Consider the following 20,778-nt stretch of genomic DNA (forward strand, 5'->3'; position numbering starts at 1 on the left):
TATTTCACTGTTATTGTATGTACTGTAGCAGGCAATGTACAATCACAGGAATTTTGAGACAAATTGGACTTTTGAGATAATTTAAATCTCTTTATTCATTTTACAGCAGAGGAGCATTCTCAGTGAAGTTACAGCTTTTGCCGTTGATTATAGTTAGCAGTGCAAGCCTGAGATGGAACCTGTATGTCCTGACCTTATTTGTTTCTTTTTCTACCATGCCATACTCACTACCTTTATTTTTTAACTAGCATTAAATTATCGGTAATATAAACCTATTGTATAAACTAAGAATTAACAACTACATACCAGATTTGGGGGATTCAAAATGAGTAAGCCTGGTTTCTTTGTCAGAGCAATCTCTGGATTAATAAAAATCAATTTCTTACTTTCTTTTAGTTCAAATCTTTTCTTGATTGCTGATCTGATCTTTTGCTTTAACTGTTTAGCGGTTTGTGTAGTTTATGTGATGATCTCAGCTTAGGATTTGTCAAACAAGTGGTGGTTTGAATAAAAGAGGTTTTTTCCTTTAATTTAGTTTCTTTTGACTTTCTTGGCTCTCATTACTGTCTTCTGCTTTCTGATTTCTTAAGAGGAAGCTCAATATTTTTTCTGTTGTATACGTTTATAATTAAATCCCTATAGCATATGCCTCACATACAGCATTTATAAACCTTGCTGGGGAGAGAGCCAATTAAGAAAAGTATCTTAGTAAATTTTTTCTGTATACCCTAAACTCTTGGTGCAAAGGAACTTCACTATACCTTCTTCTTACATGACTCTTAGCACAGTGCTGGATATATGTTAGGCACTTGGTAGATAGCATCTGACTGAAAAATACTTTATGAAAGGCCTTTTTTAAAGTGGAATTTTGTGTTCAGTGTTGAAAGCTAATGAGGGAATTGGTTTGCATTTTTCATGTGCTTTGTTTGTCAAATTTTTCAGCGCAGTTTTTTAAAGAACAAGAACCATCATATTCCAATGATCTTTGCACTTTGGACTGGTATACACAAAGGGCTGAATCTAAAGACGGGCCATAGAGAATCCATCTGAAAAACTTTCAACAATAATGAGAAAAATAAGAATATAATAATTTTTGACAATTATTATTTGACAATGAAGCATTTATTCAATGTGTATTAGGTACATTTTTTATATAATAATAGTTTAGTCCTCATGACAACTTCATGAGGTAGTTAGTCTCATAAAAAGTAACAGAGCTTAAGACATTTGTTCATGACCAAAAAGTGTATCAGGCATTGTGCAGTAATTTGAAATACATGCTTGTTTTAATTGTAAACCTGTATTCTGTATTTTCTACTATCTTACTCTGGAAGTATTAATTTGAAATTGAAAAACTCAATTATACATCCAGATTTTTGGAGTGTAAATAAGTATATATGTAAAGGCTCATAGACTTAATGAAATTATGTTTTCCTTTAATTATAGATATAGTGTAGATGAGAAAGATCTGTGTTGTTTGCTCTAAACATTGTTAACATTCAGTTTTAATCAGTTTATCAGTATATTAATAATTTATTTGTATTGTAAAATAATTAGCCTCCAATTAAAAGAAATAAATTACTTTTAGAAAAGCAAAAGAAAAAAGAAACAACAACAAAAAAAGAAAGACTCCAAAATTCTTTGACTGAGCTTTCAAAACAATTAAGTTCTGTGTTGGGAGGATGGTATGTTGCCTCCAATCGAACTGTTTCCAGAATAGAGCAAGCATTGCCATGATTCAGAAATATTAACTAAATAATTATTTGATATTCAAAAATTAAATTTCTTCTAGAGTTTCTGTTCTTTACTTGAAGATTATAAAGCTGGTGTTCCCCTTGAATAAGAAAAAATTAGGATCTTTAATTAAAAGAAAAGCAAAATTAAGTTAGTTTGTTTTGATGTATACAATTTGCCAAAATATTATAACTGAAAATAAGTAGGAACACTTGTTATAGGAAGTAGACTATTGAAAATAATCTTTTTCTGGCATCTTGAAGAGACACAGTGGGTGTGAGGAGAGGAGGAAATACGGAACATATAAATACTTCCAGATGAATATGGTGTAATTATGGAGAGGCAAGGAAAAGCAATGTATTAATAGGGATGGAAAACAGAGGGAAGGAATTTGTAAGACAGATTTGCCTTAATTTTCCCTGACCCACAGAAGTAAGAGAAATGAGAGGATTAATGAAATGGTAATTGGAAATAAAAATCATCATTTGCAGTGAAAATACTCGGTTTTAAAAAGGGAAGCTAGAGTAGTTCAGGAAATATGTTTCTCTCACAGATATAAATCCTTAATAATGATACGAATTTTAGGTAAATCTTGATTAATGTAAATAAAAATGAAAGATATTACTTAATGTTTGCTCTAAAAATACTCAGAGTAATAATAGTTGGTTATAAATTTCAGTGCTGATTATTGTCAACAATTTATAGGTAAATCATTGTATAAGTTATGATGGATTACTTCGATAAATGAGTGTATATTAGTTTAAAGGTGAAACATTTGGAGTGTCAGGTGAGACTGTATATAAAGTTAAAAGCTATCATTGTTTTGTTTAAAACTAATTGTGAGGAAAAAAAAACCTAATTGTGAGATGCTCTGACATTTTTGTAGTTAAGTCTATATATAGCTATTTTCCAATATTTTCTTCTGCAAGTCATATCATTATACTTTGTGTATTTAGGTCTTTAATTGATCCTAAATTGATTTTTGTAGATGATGTGAGGTAAGAATATGGTTTTTAAAAAGTTTTTCTTATAGGGATCAATTATTATATTACTGTATTGTGAATAGTCTACCTTTACCCACTGATCTTCAATGCCAATTTTAAAATTTATCTGTAGTTTGGTTTCTAGTTTCTCAATATTTTTTCTTTCTGTCCTTGACCTTATATAGCCCTACAGTTGTTTTGTTGGTTAAGCTTTACACTGAGTCTTTTTTAAAGAATTTATTTATTTATTTTTGGCTGTGCTGGGTCTTCATTGCTGCATGCGGGCTTTCTCTAGTTGTAGCGAGTGGGGGCTACTCTCTAGCTGTGGTCTGCAGGCTTCTCATTGCAGTGGCTTCTCATGTTGCAGAGCATGGGAGCTCATGGGCTTCATCAGTTCTGATGAGTGACCTCAGTAGTTGCAGCTCAGAGGCTTAGTTACTCTGTGGCATGTGGAATATTCCTGGACCAGGTATCGAACCTGTGTCCCCTGCATTGGCAGGCAGATTCTTAACTACTCGACCACCAGAGAAGTCCAATAACTTTTTTAGATTATTGCTGGTATTTGGAAATGCTGCTGAATTTTGAATATTTCCTTTTGCTCAGTTACCTTTGCTTTTCATTAAAAGAAAGATGATCTTGGCTCTTTTGATTTTTTTAAAAAATGAATTCTGCATTCTTAGAATTTGAAATAAACTGATATTTGATTCTGAATCTTTGTATTATTTCATATTAAGTAATTGGTTTTGAGTTGCTCTGGAGCTTCTACAAATAAGACCTAAAATACAGATGCAGAATGAACACAGACTCATTTATGAAGACCTCATTTTGCCTCAGATATTATAAGGTGGTATTCCTTGTGGCTTCTCTGATATTTAGACCTGATTTTGGATATTGAGGAAAATGGTACTCTCAAGACTTACCTAAGCATAGATTCATTTTTGGCAGTTCATTTGATCTCTGTACATATTTTTTTGAGCATCTACTTTGTGGTCAGCTTTTTGCCAAATAAATTTCTTTCCTTTAAGCAGCTAGTAGTGTAATCAAGGAGATAAATGTAGAAAGAAATCAATTCATTACTGTAGCATTATAGAATTTGGTTAAGTATAAGGTAAGGTAAGGTGGTGCAGTGGTAAAGAATCTAGCTGCCAGTGCAGGAGACAGAGAGATGAAAGTTTGATCCGTGGGTCAGGAAGATTCCCTGGAGTAGGAAATAGCAACCTGCTCCAGCGTTCTAGCCTGGAAAATTCCATGGACAGAGGAACTTGGTGGTCTATAGTCCATGGGGTTGCAAAGAGTTGACCATGACTGAGTGACAGAGCACACATTCTCAAAGTAATCTTAATGTACAGGTTAAAATTGTGCCCTGGAACGACTTGCAGTTGTGTGACAATCCGTGGAGGCTCAGTTTTCTTGTAAATAAAATAAGAATACTATATCTGTTGTTGTTGTTCAGTTGCCCAGTTGTGTCCGACTCTTGGCGACCCCATGGACTGCAGCATGCCAGGCCTCCCTGTCCCTCACCATTTCCTGAAGTTTGCCCAAACTCATGTCCATTGCATTGGTGCTGCCACCCAGCCATCTTATCCACTCATGTCCTCTTTTCCTTCTGCCCTCAATCTTTCCTAGTATCAGGGACTTTTCCAATGAGTTGGCTGCTCACATCAGATGACCAAAATACTGGCACTTCAGCTTCAGCATCAGTCCTTCCAGTGAATTGTTGGAAGTAGTACTCCAATGTGTATTCAGTGTTCGTTTTCATTAACATTGACTGGTTTGATCTCCTTGCTGTCCAAGGGACTTTCAGAATCTTTTACAATATGACATTTTGAAGGCATCAATTCTTTGGCATCCTCCCTTCTTTATGGTCCAACTCTCACACCATGCGTGACCACTGGGAAGACCATAGCCCTGACTATGGACCTTTGTCAGCTGAGTAATGTCTCTGCTTTTCAGTATATGGATTATATCAGGCTGGTGCAAATATAATTGCGGTTTTGGACTGTGACTTTTGAATCATTATAACTAGTCTCAGACAAATCTTTATTAATCAAAATAGGAACCATTACAATCAACATATTTTTGTTAATGAGAGATAAGCTTGTTTATTCCTGTAGTGTAAATGGTCGACATTCAGTTCTTTGGCAACTTCTCATGTAGTTGTAAGAGGATCAGCTTCCATGATTCTCTCGATTGGTCCTTGTCAGCTTCCAGGGGCCAGCCACTATGCTACTCATCTTCAAGTCTTTTTGAACCACCATGTGCTCTATGTTGGTTAGCAGTTCCTGGGCCAAAAAGTGTTGTTGATGTTGGGAGTTGTCTCTGCTGCTTTTATGACTCATTTTGAACTTGAATGAGAAAATTGCTCAAATTTGCTTTTTGTCTAGCATCATTTCCCTAGTCTAAAATAAATATAAATTAAACAGTAAGTAATAAGTCATTTCCCAAAAAAAAAAACATGAAATGAGAAATGTGCATTAAAATGATGTATAACATGACCACATTAAGAATGTATTCCAGTATCAAACGACAGAGTTCCACAGTGCACAACTGTAATTATTTTTGCACCAGCCTAGTAGTGGGAATATTATAATATGAAGATTGAACAGGATAATTTATGTATTTGCCAAATGCTAGCTGATATTATTGGCTGCTAAGGAGCTTGGAATGTGCCTTACATCTCTGTTATAGACAGTGGAGACAACTTCAGAGAGTTAATGAGCAGGGGGATTGTCAGGTAAGGGAGTTAGAGAAGGCGAGGTTCAGAAAAAGAACGAGACTGGCACTTTATGGGAACAGATCACCTTTAATGAGGCGAGAAGGGGCAGCAATCAGAGTAGCGAGCTGCTGCGCTTATCCAAGAGAAGAGTAAATATATATAGGCATGTATTTGGAAAGTTACTGTCTTAAGGGGGCCTGTTCTTCTCCAAGGTTGTTCAGAGTAGTTATCTCTTAAACGGCTGGGGCAAGGCATTTTGGAGATAGACCAGAGGCTGGACCAGCTGGGAGCTGGGTATAATCAACCTTAATGTCCAGTTTTACCTTTGGGTGAGAGAGTTCTTTGTTTTGCATATAATGGTGGGGAGGACCTGGAGGGGAGTTTTAACTCCAGGCTATTTTGAGCCATGTAACTTTCCTTCAGGGATGACATGTTCAGATTCATGTCTAGAATTCTATAAATCACTGTGTCTGCAGTAGATCAGGGGATTTGGGGGGATAAATTAGAGGAGGCTGTAGTGATAGACGTGTTGAGAGATGGTGACCTAATCATTATAGTTAGAAAATGGTCAGGAGAAAGTTCAATAATACAATGATATAAAGGTAAGATTTGATTGATTTAATGAAAAGAGCAAAGGAGTCAGGAGTGATGTTCCAATGTTTAGTTTTGGTGAATGACGAGATGTTGTTATTTATAACTGAGTTAGGGACTATGGGAGGAAGGACATGTTAGAGGTGATGAAGAGATTGGGTTCAGGTTTGTTCATGGATGAGATAAATATGTGTTATCTAGATGGACATATTTAGGAGTGTCTGTGATTTATGTGTCTGGTTGGTAGAGGATTCACGATGGGAGAGACATAATAAATAAAAGTTATGTTTAATTGTACTTTGACCTAATGGCATTCAATAAATGTTACCTGTTATTACCATTATCATTCTCATTATCACCGCCAATACCACCATCATTATATAGGTAGTGTTAATTTTTTTTTTATACCTCCAAAAATTAGTTTAATACTGGTCAGAAGGCCTAAGTCCCAGGAGAGATGCACAGCTAGAGCCTGCATGCTTTGTCGCTTTAGTCTTGTCCCACTCTTGGTGACCCTGTGGACTGTAGCCCACCAGGCTCCTCTGTCCATGACATTTCCCAGGCAAGAATACTGGAGTGGATTGTCATTTCCTCTCCTATAGGTAGTGTTTAAAACAACTAATAGATAAGAGTTTCTAGGGGAAAGGCATGAAGTAAAAAGAGAAGTGGGGTGGAGGATAAAGCATTTAATGGATGGGTAGATGAATCACAGAAGGAGATGGTGAGCTTTTATTGGGAGAACTAAGACAAGGTCTCACAAAGAATAGTGAGTTTGTATGACAGAGTAGTTAATAGTATCAGATGTAACAGATTGGTAATATAAAACCTACAGGGAGTCTACTGGATTTGACAGTACAATATCAATGGTGATCTCAGCTAAGTAAATCACAGTGGAATGATAGAGAGGGACAGAAGTCAGATTAAAATGTACTTGGAAGTATAATGAATGTGTGATACAAAGTTGGCTAGCTTTGATGAAGTGGTTCAAGAGCCACGTGGTGACATCTTACAAGTACCAAATGTTAAAAATTTCCTTTAATGAAAATATCTAGTTAGTCATTATGAATAATTATCAATGATGTTTTTAAAATACAAAGAGTATATTTCTGTGTTGAGACTTAAATCTAGCTTTATTATTTTTCTTCCCATTTTCTCTAGCTGAATTTTATTTATTTTTTAAAATTATTTTATTTTAATTGGAGGCTAATTACTTTACAGTATTGTAGTGGTTTTGCCATACATTGACATGAATCAACCATGGGTGTACATGTGTTCCCCATCCTGAACCCCCCTCCCACATCCCTCCCCTCAGGGTCATCCCAGTGCACCAGCCCTAAAGCATCCTGTCTCATGCATTGAACCTGGACTGGTGATCCATTTCACATATGATAATATACATGTTGCAATGCTGTTCTCTCAAATCATCCCATCTTCGCCTTCTCCCACAGAGTCCAAAAGTCTGTTCTTTACATCTGTGTCTCTTTTTCTGTCTCGCATATAGGGTAGTCGTTACCATCTTTCTAAATTCCATATATATGTGTTAATATACTGAATTGGTGTTTTTCTTTCTGACTACTTCATTCTGTATAATAGGCTCCAGTTTCATCCACCTCATTAGAACTGAATCATATGCATTCTTTTTAATAGCTGCATAATATTCCATTGTATATATGTACCACAATTTTCTTATCCATTCATCTGCTGATGGGCATCTAGGTTGCTTCCTTGTCCTGGCTATTATAAACAGCACTGTGGTGGACATTGGGGTACATATGTCTCTTTCAATTCCGGTTTCCTTGGTGTGTAAGCCCAGCAGTGGGATTGCTGGGTCATATGGCAGTTCTATTTGCAGTTTTTTAAGGAATCTCCACACTCTTCTCCATAGTGGATGTACTAGTTTTCATTCCCACCAGCAGTGTAAGAGGGTTCCCTTTTCTCCACACCCTCTCCAGCATTTATTGTTTGTAGACTTTTTGATAGCACCCATTCTGACTAGTGTGAGATGGTATCTCATTGTGGTTTTGATTTGTGTTTCTCTGATAATGAGTGATGTTGAGCATCTTTTCATGTGTTTGTTAGCCATCTGTATGTCTTCTTTGGAGAAAGAAGACATAGTCTTCTTAGTTCTTCATAGTCTGTTTAGTTCTTTGACCCATTTTTTGATTGGGTCGTTTATTTTTCTGAAATTGACCTGCAGGAGCTGTTTGTATATTTTTGAGATTAATTCTTTGCTTCGTTTGCTATTATTTTCTCCCATTCTGAAGGCTGTCTTTTCTCCTTGCTTATAGTTTCCTTTGTTGTGCAAAAGCTTTTAAGTTTAATTGGGTCCCATTTGTTTATTTTTGCTTTTATTTCCATTACTCTGGGAGGTGGATCATAGAGTATCCTGCTGTGATTTATGTCAGAGAGTGTTTTGCCTATGTTTTCCTTTAGGAGTTTTATAGTTTCTGGTCTTACATTTAGATCTTTAATCTATTTTGAGTTTATTTTTGTGTATGGTGTTAGAAAGTGTTCTAGTTTCATTCTTTTACAAGTGGTTGACCAGTTTTCCCAGCACCACTTGTTAAAGAGATTGTCTTTTCTCCATTGTATATTCTTGCCTCCTTTGTCAAAGATAAGGTGTCCATAGGTGCGTGGATTTATCTCTGGGCTTTCTATTTTGTTCCATTAACTATTTTTCTGTCTTTGTGCCAGTACCATACTGTCTTGATGACTGTAGCTTTGTAGTATAGTCTGAAGTCAGGCAGGTTGATTTGTCCAGTTCCATTCTTCTTTCTCAAGATTGCTTTGGCTATTTGAGGCTTTTTTGTATTTCCATACAAATTGTGAAATTATTTGTTCTAGTTCTATGAAAATACCATTGGTAGCTTGATAGGGATTGCATTGAATCTATAGATTGCTGTGGGTAGTAGACTCATTTTCACTATATTGATTCTTCCAATCCATCAACATGGTATATTTCTCCATCTATTTGTGTCCTCTTTGATTTCTTTCTTCAGTGTTTTATAGTTTTCTATATATAGGTCTTTTGTTTCTTTAGGTAGATTTATTCCTAAGTATTTTATTCTTTTCATTGCAATGGTGAATGGAATTGTTTCTTTAATTTCTCTTTCTGTTCTCTCATTGTTAGTGTATAGGAATGCAAGGGATTTCTGTGTGTTAATTATATATCCTGAGATTTTACTATATTCATTGATTAGCTCTAGTAATTTTCTGGTGGAGTCTTTAGGGTTTTCTATGTAGAGAATCATGTCATCTGCAAACAGTTAGAGTTTTACTTCTTCTTTTCCAACCTGGATTCCTTTTTCTTCTCTATTGCTGTGGCTAAAACTTCAGAACTATGTTGAATAGTAGTGGTGAGAGTGGGCAACCTTGTCTTGTTCCTGACTTGAGGGGAAATGTTTCAATTTTTCACCATTGAGGATAATGTTTGCTGTGGGTTTATCATATATGGCTTTTATTGTGTTGAGGCATATTCCTTCTATGCCTGCTTTCTGGAGGATTTTTATCATAAATGGATGTTGAATTTTGTCAAAGGCTTTCTCTGCATCTATTGAGATAATCATATGGTTTTTATCTTTCAATTTGTTAATGTGATGTATCACATTGATTGATTTGCGAATGTTGAAGAATCCTTGCATCCCTGGGATAAAGCCCACTTGGTCATGATGTATGATCTTGTGATGTCAGATTTTGTTTGCTAGAATTTTGTTAAGGAGTTTTGCATCTATGTTCATCAGTGATACTGGTCTGTAGTTTTCTTTTTTTGTGGCATCTTTGTCTGGTTTTGGTGTTAGGGTGATGGTGGCCTCATAGAATGAGTTTGGAAGTTTACCTTCCTATGCAATTTTCTGGAAGAGTTTGAGTAGGATAGGTGTTAGCTCTTCTCTAAATTTTTGGTAGAATTCATCTAGCTGAATTTTAATCCTCATTTAGTTTTCTAATGAGAATTTAAAATATTATTTTCATAAACCTTGTAACTTTGCTGTTATTTGCATTCCAACTCCATGGTTTACTCTTAATTTTCTTCTCTATAAGCCTCTTAAATTTCAGCCTTAGTGATTAGTGGATTAACACTTTTGATCTCCTTTTTCTTCCTTTCTAGTATGGGTCATTTTTGTATTTTTTTTAAATTGAAGTATAGTTGATTTACAGTGTTATGTTAATTATTGCAGTACCACAAAGTGATTCAGTAATACATATATATACATTCGTTTTTTAAAATAATATTTCCATTATGGTTTATCATAGGATATTGAATATAGTTCTCTGTGCTTTCTAACATTTCTTTTTTTTTTTGCCATAGTGCACACCTTGCGGAGATCTTAGTGCCCTAACCAGCGATTGAACCCAGACCCCAGGCAGTGAGAACATGAAGTCCTAACCACTAGACTGCCAGGGAATTCCCTTAATATGTTTTAATCAACTTTTATTTTTCAGTTGCAAGAAGCATTTAAACGTGTTAAGTTTAAAATCTTGCTCTATGCACACTATCTGATTGATTCTGTCAACTTTATAGAACTTTGCAGGATACCATTAAGTTTCTTTGGTTTATACAGTAATATTTGTAGATTTCTAGAATTTTACTTGTTTGATTCTCAAGAGGGCAATCTTTGTTGCACGTATTTATGGACTATTTATTATCATCCTGCTGTATAGCAAGTCTTAGTTTGGCATTAACTATCTGACATTGATAGGGCATTTCATTTATGACTGAGCTGTTTTTGGGCTTAACAATCTCTTCAAAGACCTTTCTGAGCCTTAAGTTCTAAATTATGCTAATCTTCAGGGAAATAACGTATTTGAATGAATGATGTTTGTTTCAGTCTCGTACAGAAGACTCAGACTTTGTGGAGACTAGAGGCAAGATAGAGAGGGCCTTTGCCTGTGTCCTCTCCTGCTTCCTCATCTCCTGATGATTGGAGTGTATGTCTTTTCCCTCTCGTAAATTCAGGTAGAAAAAAGGTTGAGAAATACCATGGTACCCTTTTGCTGTCTCTGACTTTTTTAGGAACTATGTTCATGTTTGACATCTAAGAAATGATATAAAAGCAGAACATCTGTTTAATCATGTCTTTAGGAAACAAAACTCAAGTGAAAAATAGCTTATGTGTTGTATTATTCTGCAGAAGACTGAGTAGAAAGTTGAAGTATAGCTCTCTACTTTCTACTTCTTACTAAGTTGAATTTCCCCTTTCAATTTTATTAATTTAAAACATTGAATATTCAGAGAATAAGTTAAATGTAATAAGAGATTAAAAAATCTGTATATCTTTTGTTCTGCCAACAGAAGTTGGGTTGACAGAACAAGATACACTAAATGAAAAAGAGAACTGCATTTAATTTAGTCCCACATTTAAACAGACATTTTAAAAGCAAATATTAACATTAAATGTTTCATTGAGTAGTAGCTCCATTTCATTAGTAAGGATTGTGGACCTGATGGTATATTTACTTTTACATTTGTAATTGTAATTTTTATCTTGCTTTCCAAAATGAATTTGAGGCAGTGTTTTAAGTATAAAACTGTGTCTGCAAACCTAGCAGTTTGGCTTGCTCTTGGTGGTAGATCAGGTTCTTAAGAAGAAGGGTACAAGAGTCAAGGAAGAAATAAGGAAGATAAAAATGACAAAACCAGAAAAGACAAAGAAAAATAAAGGTTATTGAGATGGAAAGTTACTTGGTTTCGAGCAGGGGAAAATCATATCAGAGAAAATTACTAAGGAGAAACTGGACAATTTGAGGTTTGGGGTTAGAGAGCTAATCTGCCAGTAGAATAGTTTAAAATCGATCTTGCATTTTGATATTAATTTCTTATTTAAACGCTTCCTTCTCTGTAGTGACCCTCTGTGTCTTTTCAGTCTTTTAACTTTATTGAGGCTTTCAGTGGATAATCAAAGGTCTCTCTTGGTGAATGCTACATTGTACTTAAAAATATGTGGCTTCTTTTCAAATATCTTTGATTTCTAACATAATTCCTCAATGATAACAGAATAGACTGTATTAGACCATGAAATTTTTGTGCCTTATTTTATGTCCCTGGATATGTTCCAGTGTCTCTTGATTTATAGTCTGTGGAAACTAGAATTTTTATCCTACTATTGTGTGAAAATTATATAAATCTTAATTATTTTGGCTTGGTTCATAGTACTTTTCAGGTTTACTTATCCTTCTACTTTTCTATGTATTCATTCTGTTTTTGAGAGTTTGATACTGAAACTCCAACTAAAATCTTAATTTATCTACTTAAAAAGATAATTGTAATATATAGTGGAACTACATGTAACTTTGTTCTATACTTTCCAAGTCTCCTGTAGATGTGTTATCATACTTTTATAATTTAAAAAATAAAAAAAAGAAAGAGAAATAATGGATCCTGCAAATTTATTGTTGAGGACCTGAGATGTACTCGAATCTGCAAAGTAGAATGTCTTTGAGTGATTTGATCACAGTTAAGCTGTCCTTGCCCTCTTCTTGCCTGTAATATGGATCTTCTTTATGGACTACCTTCGCTATTCCCTTTAAATTCTTACCCTGAGACTTTGCAAGTTGTTGTTCAGTTGATAAGTTGTTTCTGACTCAATGGATTGCAGCAAGCTAGGCCTCTCTGTCTTTCACTATCTCCTGGAGTGTGCTCAGATTCATGTCCATTGTGTCAATGATGCCATCTAACCATCTCCTCTGTCTCCGCTTTTTCCTCCTGCCCTCAATCTTTCCCAGCATCAGGGTCTTTTCCAGTGAGTTGGTTCTTTGCATCAAGTGTCTAAAGTATTGGAGCTTCAACTTCAGCATAAGTCCTTCCAATGAATATTCAGGGTTGATTTCCTTTAGGATTGAGTGATTTGATCTTGCTGTCCAAGGGACTCTCAAGTCTTCTCCAGTGTTGCAGTCCTTTAATGGACCAGAACCTGGTGGTTCGGGGTCAATGGTAAGGAAGTGAAAGAGAGAAAGAAGCTGATATTCCCTGGTTTATGCAGAGAACCAATAAAACCCTAGAACAGGGCTTGCACCGCTCATGAGGGCACAGGGCGCCCTCTCGAGGGGGTCTTGAAAGCTGGGGCAGGAGAATGAGCTTGGTGGGGTTTCTACACTCCAGAGAATTAGGTGGAGGGAGGGAAGGAGAGGGAGAGGGAGGGGGAAAGGGGGTGAGGGGGAGAGAGACATGGGGACCCAAGCTCTGATGGAGCAAAGGTGCTTTAATGATCTTTCTGTGAGTATATATAGGCTGTTGTACAAGGAATTTCTTTCGACAGTGATAAAGATCAGAAAACCAAGTGTACAGCAGTCGTTACCAAGGGAACAAGGGATTAACAATGGTAATACGGTCAGGAGACAAGCATTATCTCAAGAAAGAGGATCGAGACTAAGCAGTTTTGTCCTAAGGAGAATATTTACTGAAGGAGATTCACGTGTGTCTCATCCTCAGTCCTGGGAGCGGCGTGCCATTCCACTCGTTTCTGTTGCCAGAAATTGATAAGGAACAGTGGATTTATGAGAAACAGCACATAGGAATCCTGTTAAACATTCCCTAACACTCCAGCACCACAATTCTTTAAAAGGAGGAAAGGTTTTTTATGGGGAAGGAACACAGAAGAGATGAAATGGGACAGGAAGAGGAAGTTGGGCAACACATAAAAACTGTCCTTTCTTTGGACTCGTACAAAAGAGACAGTACTTTCTCTTCTGTATTGTACTTAACTTTATTGTAATATCAATGCTTATGACACTATGAGTGGTTACTTTTATTCTGATTTGTCTACTGAATTGTGAGATCCCTAAGGGCAGGATAGGCTTCCCTGGTACCTCAGAGGGTAAAGAATCTGCCTGCAATGCAGGAGACCTGGGTTTGATGCCTTGGTTAGGAAGATCCCCTGGAGAAGGGAATGGAAACCCACTCCAGTATTCTTGCCTGGAAAATCCCATGGACAGAGGTCCCTGGTGGGCTATAGTCCATAGGGTCACAAAGAGTTGGACACGACTGAGCGACTAGCACACACATAAGGGCAAGACATTTTTGTTATTTCTCTTTCACGAACCATCTAGAGAAGGAACGTAAGGGAATTCCCTGATGGTGTAACAGTTGGGACTCCCTACTTCCATTTCAGGGGACATGGCTTCAATCCCTGGGCAGCGAACTAAGATCCTACTGGCCTCGTGGTAGGGCCAAAAGAAAAGGAACTAATATATTAAAAGTGTTTAATGCTTTGCCACAGCATTGTTAAGCACACAATACATGTTAAAAAAAAAGGAAAGTTATATTGAGTTCCTATTTTGTATATAGCAAGCACTTTGCTAAGAGAGAATCATCAAATCCACTGGTTTCAAACTTTTACTTTCATGAAAATGTTTTGATAAGTAAGTACTTCCTCACTCATTTAAGTATTTATGATTTTTATATTTTAATGTTAAATAAAACTGGTAAATCATTCTTTTACTGGAGTGTAAATAATATAGTGGTTTGATACCCACCATTCATTATATATGTATAAAAAGATACAAACAACTTCTTTCTTAACATTAAAAAATTTATATTCCTTTCTCTGTTTAAATTTGTATTTCTATTACACTTTTCCCACCAGATTTCATCCTTTTGTGATGTATTTTTTATGTATGAATTATGTTTTGCATATAATATATAATGTATACATTATGAAGGCAGTATATTTTTATGCATGCAAAGCTTTCTTGAATATTGATCACCCTATCGTGTGTCTTTGAACAACTATATGTATGAAGTCAAATTTAAAATATATTTTTCTAGTTATTTTAATTAGCATACAATTAGTAAAACAATATAAATGTATTAAATGTTAAATCATTATTAAGCAAGAAAATAAGTTTTTGGAAATGCATCTTTTAATGAGATGGATGAAGGTGATCTTAATTTTTTTCAATTAATTGAACCTTTTGTAGATAAACAATACCCAGTGCTACAGTAAGACAATGTTCAGCACTGGTTTTATTTCCTCCTTTTTTTCTTTTAGAGATCTAAGTTCTGAGTACTCTGTTTATATAATTAATTGAATGATAATGGTCAATTTTGTTTCAGAAATTTTTACTCAATTATTTGAACTTTTCTAACATCAAATGATTTATCATCAGAATTATTTTTATTTATCTATCAGCTGGTAATTTGACTAAGACCTTTTTCAGTTTTGTTGGAAGCAAAGAATAGAAATCACCTGACTTACCAGAGTCATTAGAGTCATTAAAGACTTGAAATTCTGGGAAGTATACCAAAAAGGCTTTATTAAAGCTTCTTAATATAATTATATTAAGTAGTAATTGTAGGTTAGTGTTTTATTCATAGGCATTGTTCAGAGGATATTGAGAAAAGCTAAATCTTGTTAACTTCAATATACCTATGTCAAAAGGATATGTCTTTGATAAGGTGTTTTTATCAGGTGACTTAAACACATTTTAACCAAAACCATTTATTCAGTTTAAAGCCACTGTCTATCTTGAAACCTTTTTGGCAAAACTGATCTTTCCTTGTCACGCCAATGAGATGTACTTTCATGATGTAAGAAGTCTGAGTTCATTTTTTCAATTCAAATACATTGATTTATTCATGTTCCTGTAACAGCCATCTTTGATACTTAATCCTTGGTAGATGTAAGGCAAGAAGACTTGTTTAAAGCGTGTTCCTTGGAAGAAACAAATTGACTTTGTCTTTCTTGTTCTTTTTTAGAGACTCGCTTAGCTTTGCTTCACAGAGCTCTCCTTGAAAAGGAATGTGCTCTCTGGTGATGAACATGGGCTAGAGATGATGAAGTTTTAAAATGAAAATTGTAATCAACTTCTTAGTATATCTGAGAATAGAACATTCTATCCCAACTCCTCATTTTAAATTTCTGTCTTTATTATTTACTGTAATAGTGTATAAAACAGGAAGCCATAAAGTCAGTTTGTAGTACTTTAAGAAGGCTTTGAAGACAAAGTATTATGAATCATTCCTTGTTTAATACTTAAGAGATTTTTATACTTAGGCATTGCAGTATTCAGGGTGAAAAAGATGTGTGCCATTCTTTTTATAAAGTGAATAAAGGCACTTGTGGAAGGGGAGGCAAGAAAGGAGAATTAGATGACCTCTCTGCTGTCGGACAGTTAATTTTAGGAAAAGGATGAGTACAAGTGGAAAAATGAATACCTGTCCTTTGTTGTTTGCCTATTTCTGTGACCTTTAGTAGTGTAAACTATATGATATTGGAATATCCCTATTCTTATATTTATGGTAGCCTCTGTTTTATAGTCAGGGAAACTTATAGTTGAAAGAATTGCCTATGGTCACTAAGCTAGTTAATGGTTTAGTTAAGAACTCCGAAGCTTATTTTCCCTCCTGTGTCACATTACCTCGTACATAGTCTGGTATGCAATAAATGTTTACTGTATATTGCTTTTTTTCCTCTTCTGGCCGTACAACGTGGCATATGGGATTTTAGCTCCCAGACCAGAGTAAGAACCCACACCCCCCTGCTTTGGAAACGTGGAGTCTTAACCACTGGACCACCAGGGAAGTCCCTACTATATATTTAATGAAAGAATAGCTTTGTATTGTTTTGTGAACTGTTAAATCATAACCTTGGAGTAGTTTCTTGAATTTTGTACTGCTGGATAAATGTAACATTATAGATGAGTCACTACTGAAGAATATTGAAGATACCTCAAAAAAAAAAAAAAAAGATACCTCATATTTTTAAAGCATGATCAAGTTCATCTCTCTTTCGTTACTGAGGTGGTGTTGGTTGAAGTGACTAACAGCATCAAAGAACTCAGACATATTTTTAATGTTTTATCAATTAAGATAGAGACCTGTTATCAGTGTAGTAGTGTTTATTTGCTTGGGGTCAACTGGCTGTATGTAGAAACTACAGTCAGATGTCCATGAGGCAAACATACTCATATGTTTATTTGACCAGTATATTTTTGTTTCTGTGTTACAGGTATTCTCTTAAACCTAATGACCAGATTTTGGCTGAAGAGAAACATAAGGAACTGTAAGTGTATTAAACCCTAGGCTATACATAATTTAGACTCTGTGGATTAGATGTGTAAACAATTTGATTTTTAAAATTCCATGAGGTCTTAAAATCTGCAGATGTAACCAATGGTATGTTCCTAATCCTAGTAGCCTTAGAATAAGTTATACTACATAAGGTTAACAGAGTTGTTACCACATGCACATTAAAATATGTTTTAATAGTATTTAATTGTATCCCATTATCTGGACTAAGGGCATATTGGGAAATAAGTTGTTTTGTTTTCTTTCCCCACATAAAGTGTTAAATTGTCATTGTTAATTTTGGCTCTTGCTCAGTTGACTTCCACCCTGTGCTTAAGGTGGAGACATGATTTTGTCACCTTAGGAGAAAGTAAATGCTTAAGCTTGTTTAGCACAAGGTTAAGAAAACACTTTAAAATTGTAGATGTGAATATAACTTTGTTTCTTTAAAAAATTTTAATATTCATAGGATCCTCTCTTTTAGGTAAAATAACTGTATACATGATTTTGGAATATCTCTGTTGCTGTTTTTCTGCCCTATTGTAGTATCTAAAAAAATTACTGCATTACAGGAACTGTGAGGTTTTTAGCTAAAAATTTCAGACTTGGTAGTTTTAAAAATTCATCTCTTGTTTTTCAATATCATAGGATTGTTCCAGGAGGGAAGCTAAAAAAAAAAAGAGTATATGCTTCTTTTTTCTAGTAGTCTACCTTTTTTTCTCCATCATGCAATTAGAAAGTTCTGATAACCATAATTATTATGCAAATATTTAATATCAAATAATAATGTAGAGCGAAGAGTTTGAGGCTTACTATACCTTTAGGTTGGACTTAACATTATTAGTATTATTATTATATGTTTTTAGAATTGACGTATAGTTGACTTACAGTGTCGTGCAGACCACACTTATTCTCAGTCATAGTTAAGGTTCTATCCTGTTTATAAATACATTGGTGAATTTTACAGACTTCCTTGGGTGTTTCTTTAATGTTTGACATCTGTTTCAAGTCCCTCGCTGTTTAATTTAAATGAAATCTTCATTTGTACTCATGTGTATGGCGAATAACTTTCTGTAGATCAAGTACTTTTCAAGACTCTTATTTTCTTCCCAAGGTTAAGTAATGATTTTTCTGAGTACTTTTAACTTCTTTAAAAAAAAAAAAACTCTGTCCTGGATCTCTTCCAAATTATTTTCTTTCTTTTCTCTTATTGAAGAGATTGTAGAAAGTGTTAATCATCAAATGGTAGGCTCGGTGTGCAGGGAAAGGATTTCTTTAAGAGTTCTTACAATTGATATATCCCATTGTTACGTTAGCCTTTCATCATGTTAATCATACAATGGTAGGCTCAATGTGTAGGGAAAGGATTTCTTTAAGAGTTCTTATAGTTGGTATATCCCATTGTTATGTTAGCCTTTCACCAGTGTTTTTATATTTGTTATGTCTTCATTTAATTATAATCTCCAAGTGGGTTCTGAAATTTATTGTCAAGGAGTTTTATATGTATTTTTTCTTTACAACCAGAAATTGTCAATGAGTGTACTTGATTGTCACTGTACCATTGGTTGATTGCTTGTTATTTATAGGTCTTATAGCAGAGCTTTTTTGGTTTGGGAATTAGGTAGTCAACCTAGAAGTTCTTTGGGGCTTTCCTGGTAGCTCAGCTAGTAAAGAATCTGCCTGCAATGCAGGAGACCCTGGTTCAATTTCTGGTTGGGAAGATGCCCTGGAGAAGCGATAGGCTACCCACTCCAGTACTGTGACCAATATTAAAAATACCAGAGAACTGCAATGAAGTAAATATTTTCATATTATTTAATATGTAACCCATATTAATGCTATGCATTTACAGTTTCTTTAGCTGTCTGTGTTATAGTTGACCCTCAAGGATAGACTGATGTTTTTCTTTGACTTTATTATTAAATGTATAGTATATAATTAAACATATACCCACCACCTAGATTTTATCATTGACATTTTACTCTACTTACTTTTTTACCTATCCATTCTTTTGTCCATCCATGACTTCATCTGCTTTTTGAATGCATCTTAAAAGTAAATTGCAGACATCAGTATGTTTCCCTGTAACTATTTCAACATACTTACCATCACCTAGAGTTCAGTCCTTTAAAGTTTTTTGTATTTACATACATTTTCATACATTGAAACATACAAATCTTCAGTGTACATTTGCTGAGTTTTGACAGATGCATGAATGTTTGTAACCCAGTTTTCTATCAAGATCTAGAACTTTATCATCACCCCAGAGAATTCTTCCCTTATTCCTCTTTGTAGTCACTCTCTGCTCCTACCCTCTGAGAGGAACCATTATTATGATTCTTTTTCAACTATAGATTAAGGTTATCCTATTCTGAAATTTCTTACTAGTGGAATCGCATGTCTATTCTGCTTTATATAGTGCTTCTTTCACTCAGTATGATGTTTTTAGATTCTTTCATGTTGTATGAATTAATTAATTTCTTTTTATTGCTTATCAACATTCCATGGTTTATCTGTTCTTTTATTGGTGGACATTTAGGCTGTTTCATTTTGGCTGCTATGAATAAAGTTGCTGTTAATATTTTTGTACAAGTCTTTTGGTGAACATGTTTTCATTTCTCAAGGAAAATTACTCAGGAGTAGATTTCCTGCTGAGTCACTAGGATATAGGGTAACATTATAGTTGGTTCTATAAGGAATGACTAGATTTTCTTCAGAAGCAGGACTGTTTTACATTCCTAACAGCGATAAATGAGAGTTCTAGTTGCTCTAAATCCTCATCAACATTTGGTGTTCGATGATCTTGCTAATTTTAGGTATTCTGGTGGATATGTAGTTGCATTTCATTGTGGTTCAATTTTCATTTCTGTGGTGACTATTGCTGTTGAACATTTTTTCATTTGCTTATTGGCCATATATATTTTCTTCGGTGAAGAATCTGTAAAATCTTTTGCTGATGAAAAACATTGAATTGTTTTGTCTTTTTATTGAGGAGTTGTTGAAATTCTGTATATATTCTAGTTACCAGTCTTTGTCAGCTGTATGTTTTACAATTTTTCTCTCCAGTCCCAAGCATACTGTTGTTCCTTAATAGTTTCTTTTGATAAGCAAGTTTTAAATTTTTATAAAGTCTAATTTATCAATTTTTACCTTTATGATTATTGCTTTCTATGTTCATCTAAAAAACTTTTGCCTGCCCTCAATTTATGAAGATACTCTTATATTTTTCTTAAAAACTGTGATTTGAGCTTTTTTTGTTTAGGTCTGTGATCTGTTATGTGTTAATATTTGTCTATGATGTGAGGTAGATGTTGAGGTTCATTTTTCTTTACCTGAATGGATATCTAGTTACTTCAGCACCATTTGCTGAATAGACTTTACTTGTCCACTGAATTGCTTTGATGCCCTTGCTGAAAATCAAATAACCTTAGAAATATGGATTTATTATGTTCTGTTGATTTACTTGTCACTCTTTATGCCAGTAACACAGTATAGTAAATATTGAAGTCAGTTTCTGTAAGTCCTTCAACTTTGTTCTTTTATGAGATTACTTTGGATATACTAGATCCTTTACATTGCTTTTTATTTTAGAATCAGCTTATCAGTTTCCTCACAGAGACCTTTTGGGATTATCCTGACAATGTTGAATCTATTTCAGAGAGAAGCAACATCTTAACAGTGTTTAATTCGTCTTTAATTACTCTTGGCAGTGTGTTGCAGTTCTCAGTGAAGAAGTTTTGCTTGACTTTAGG

General features: G+C 34.7%; 1 protein-coding gene across 4 annotated transcripts in view; it reads left to right on the top strand.

Annotated features, from left to right (window-relative positions):
* The window catches only part of ADK (adenosine kinase), a 536,060-nt gene that overhangs the window by 58,708 nt on the left and 456,574 nt on the right, over nucleotides 1-20,778 (top strand). For all 4 annotated transcript variants that reach the window (XM_065922664.1, XM_065922661.1, XM_065922663.1 and 1 more), the window contains one exon: nucleotides 16,968-17,021. In XM_065922664.1, the coding sequence (XP_065778736.1) occupies nucleotides 16,968-17,021 (54 nt within the window). The remainder of the gene's footprint in view (nucleotides 1-16,967; nucleotides 17,022-20,778) is intronic.

This window comes from Muntiacus reevesi, chromosome 2, assembly GCF_963930625.1.
Source record: "Muntiacus reevesi chromosome 2, mMunRee1.1, whole genome shotgun sequence".
Lineage (NCBI taxonomy): Eukaryota > Metazoa > Chordata > Mammalia > Artiodactyla > Cervidae > Muntiacus > Muntiacus reevesi.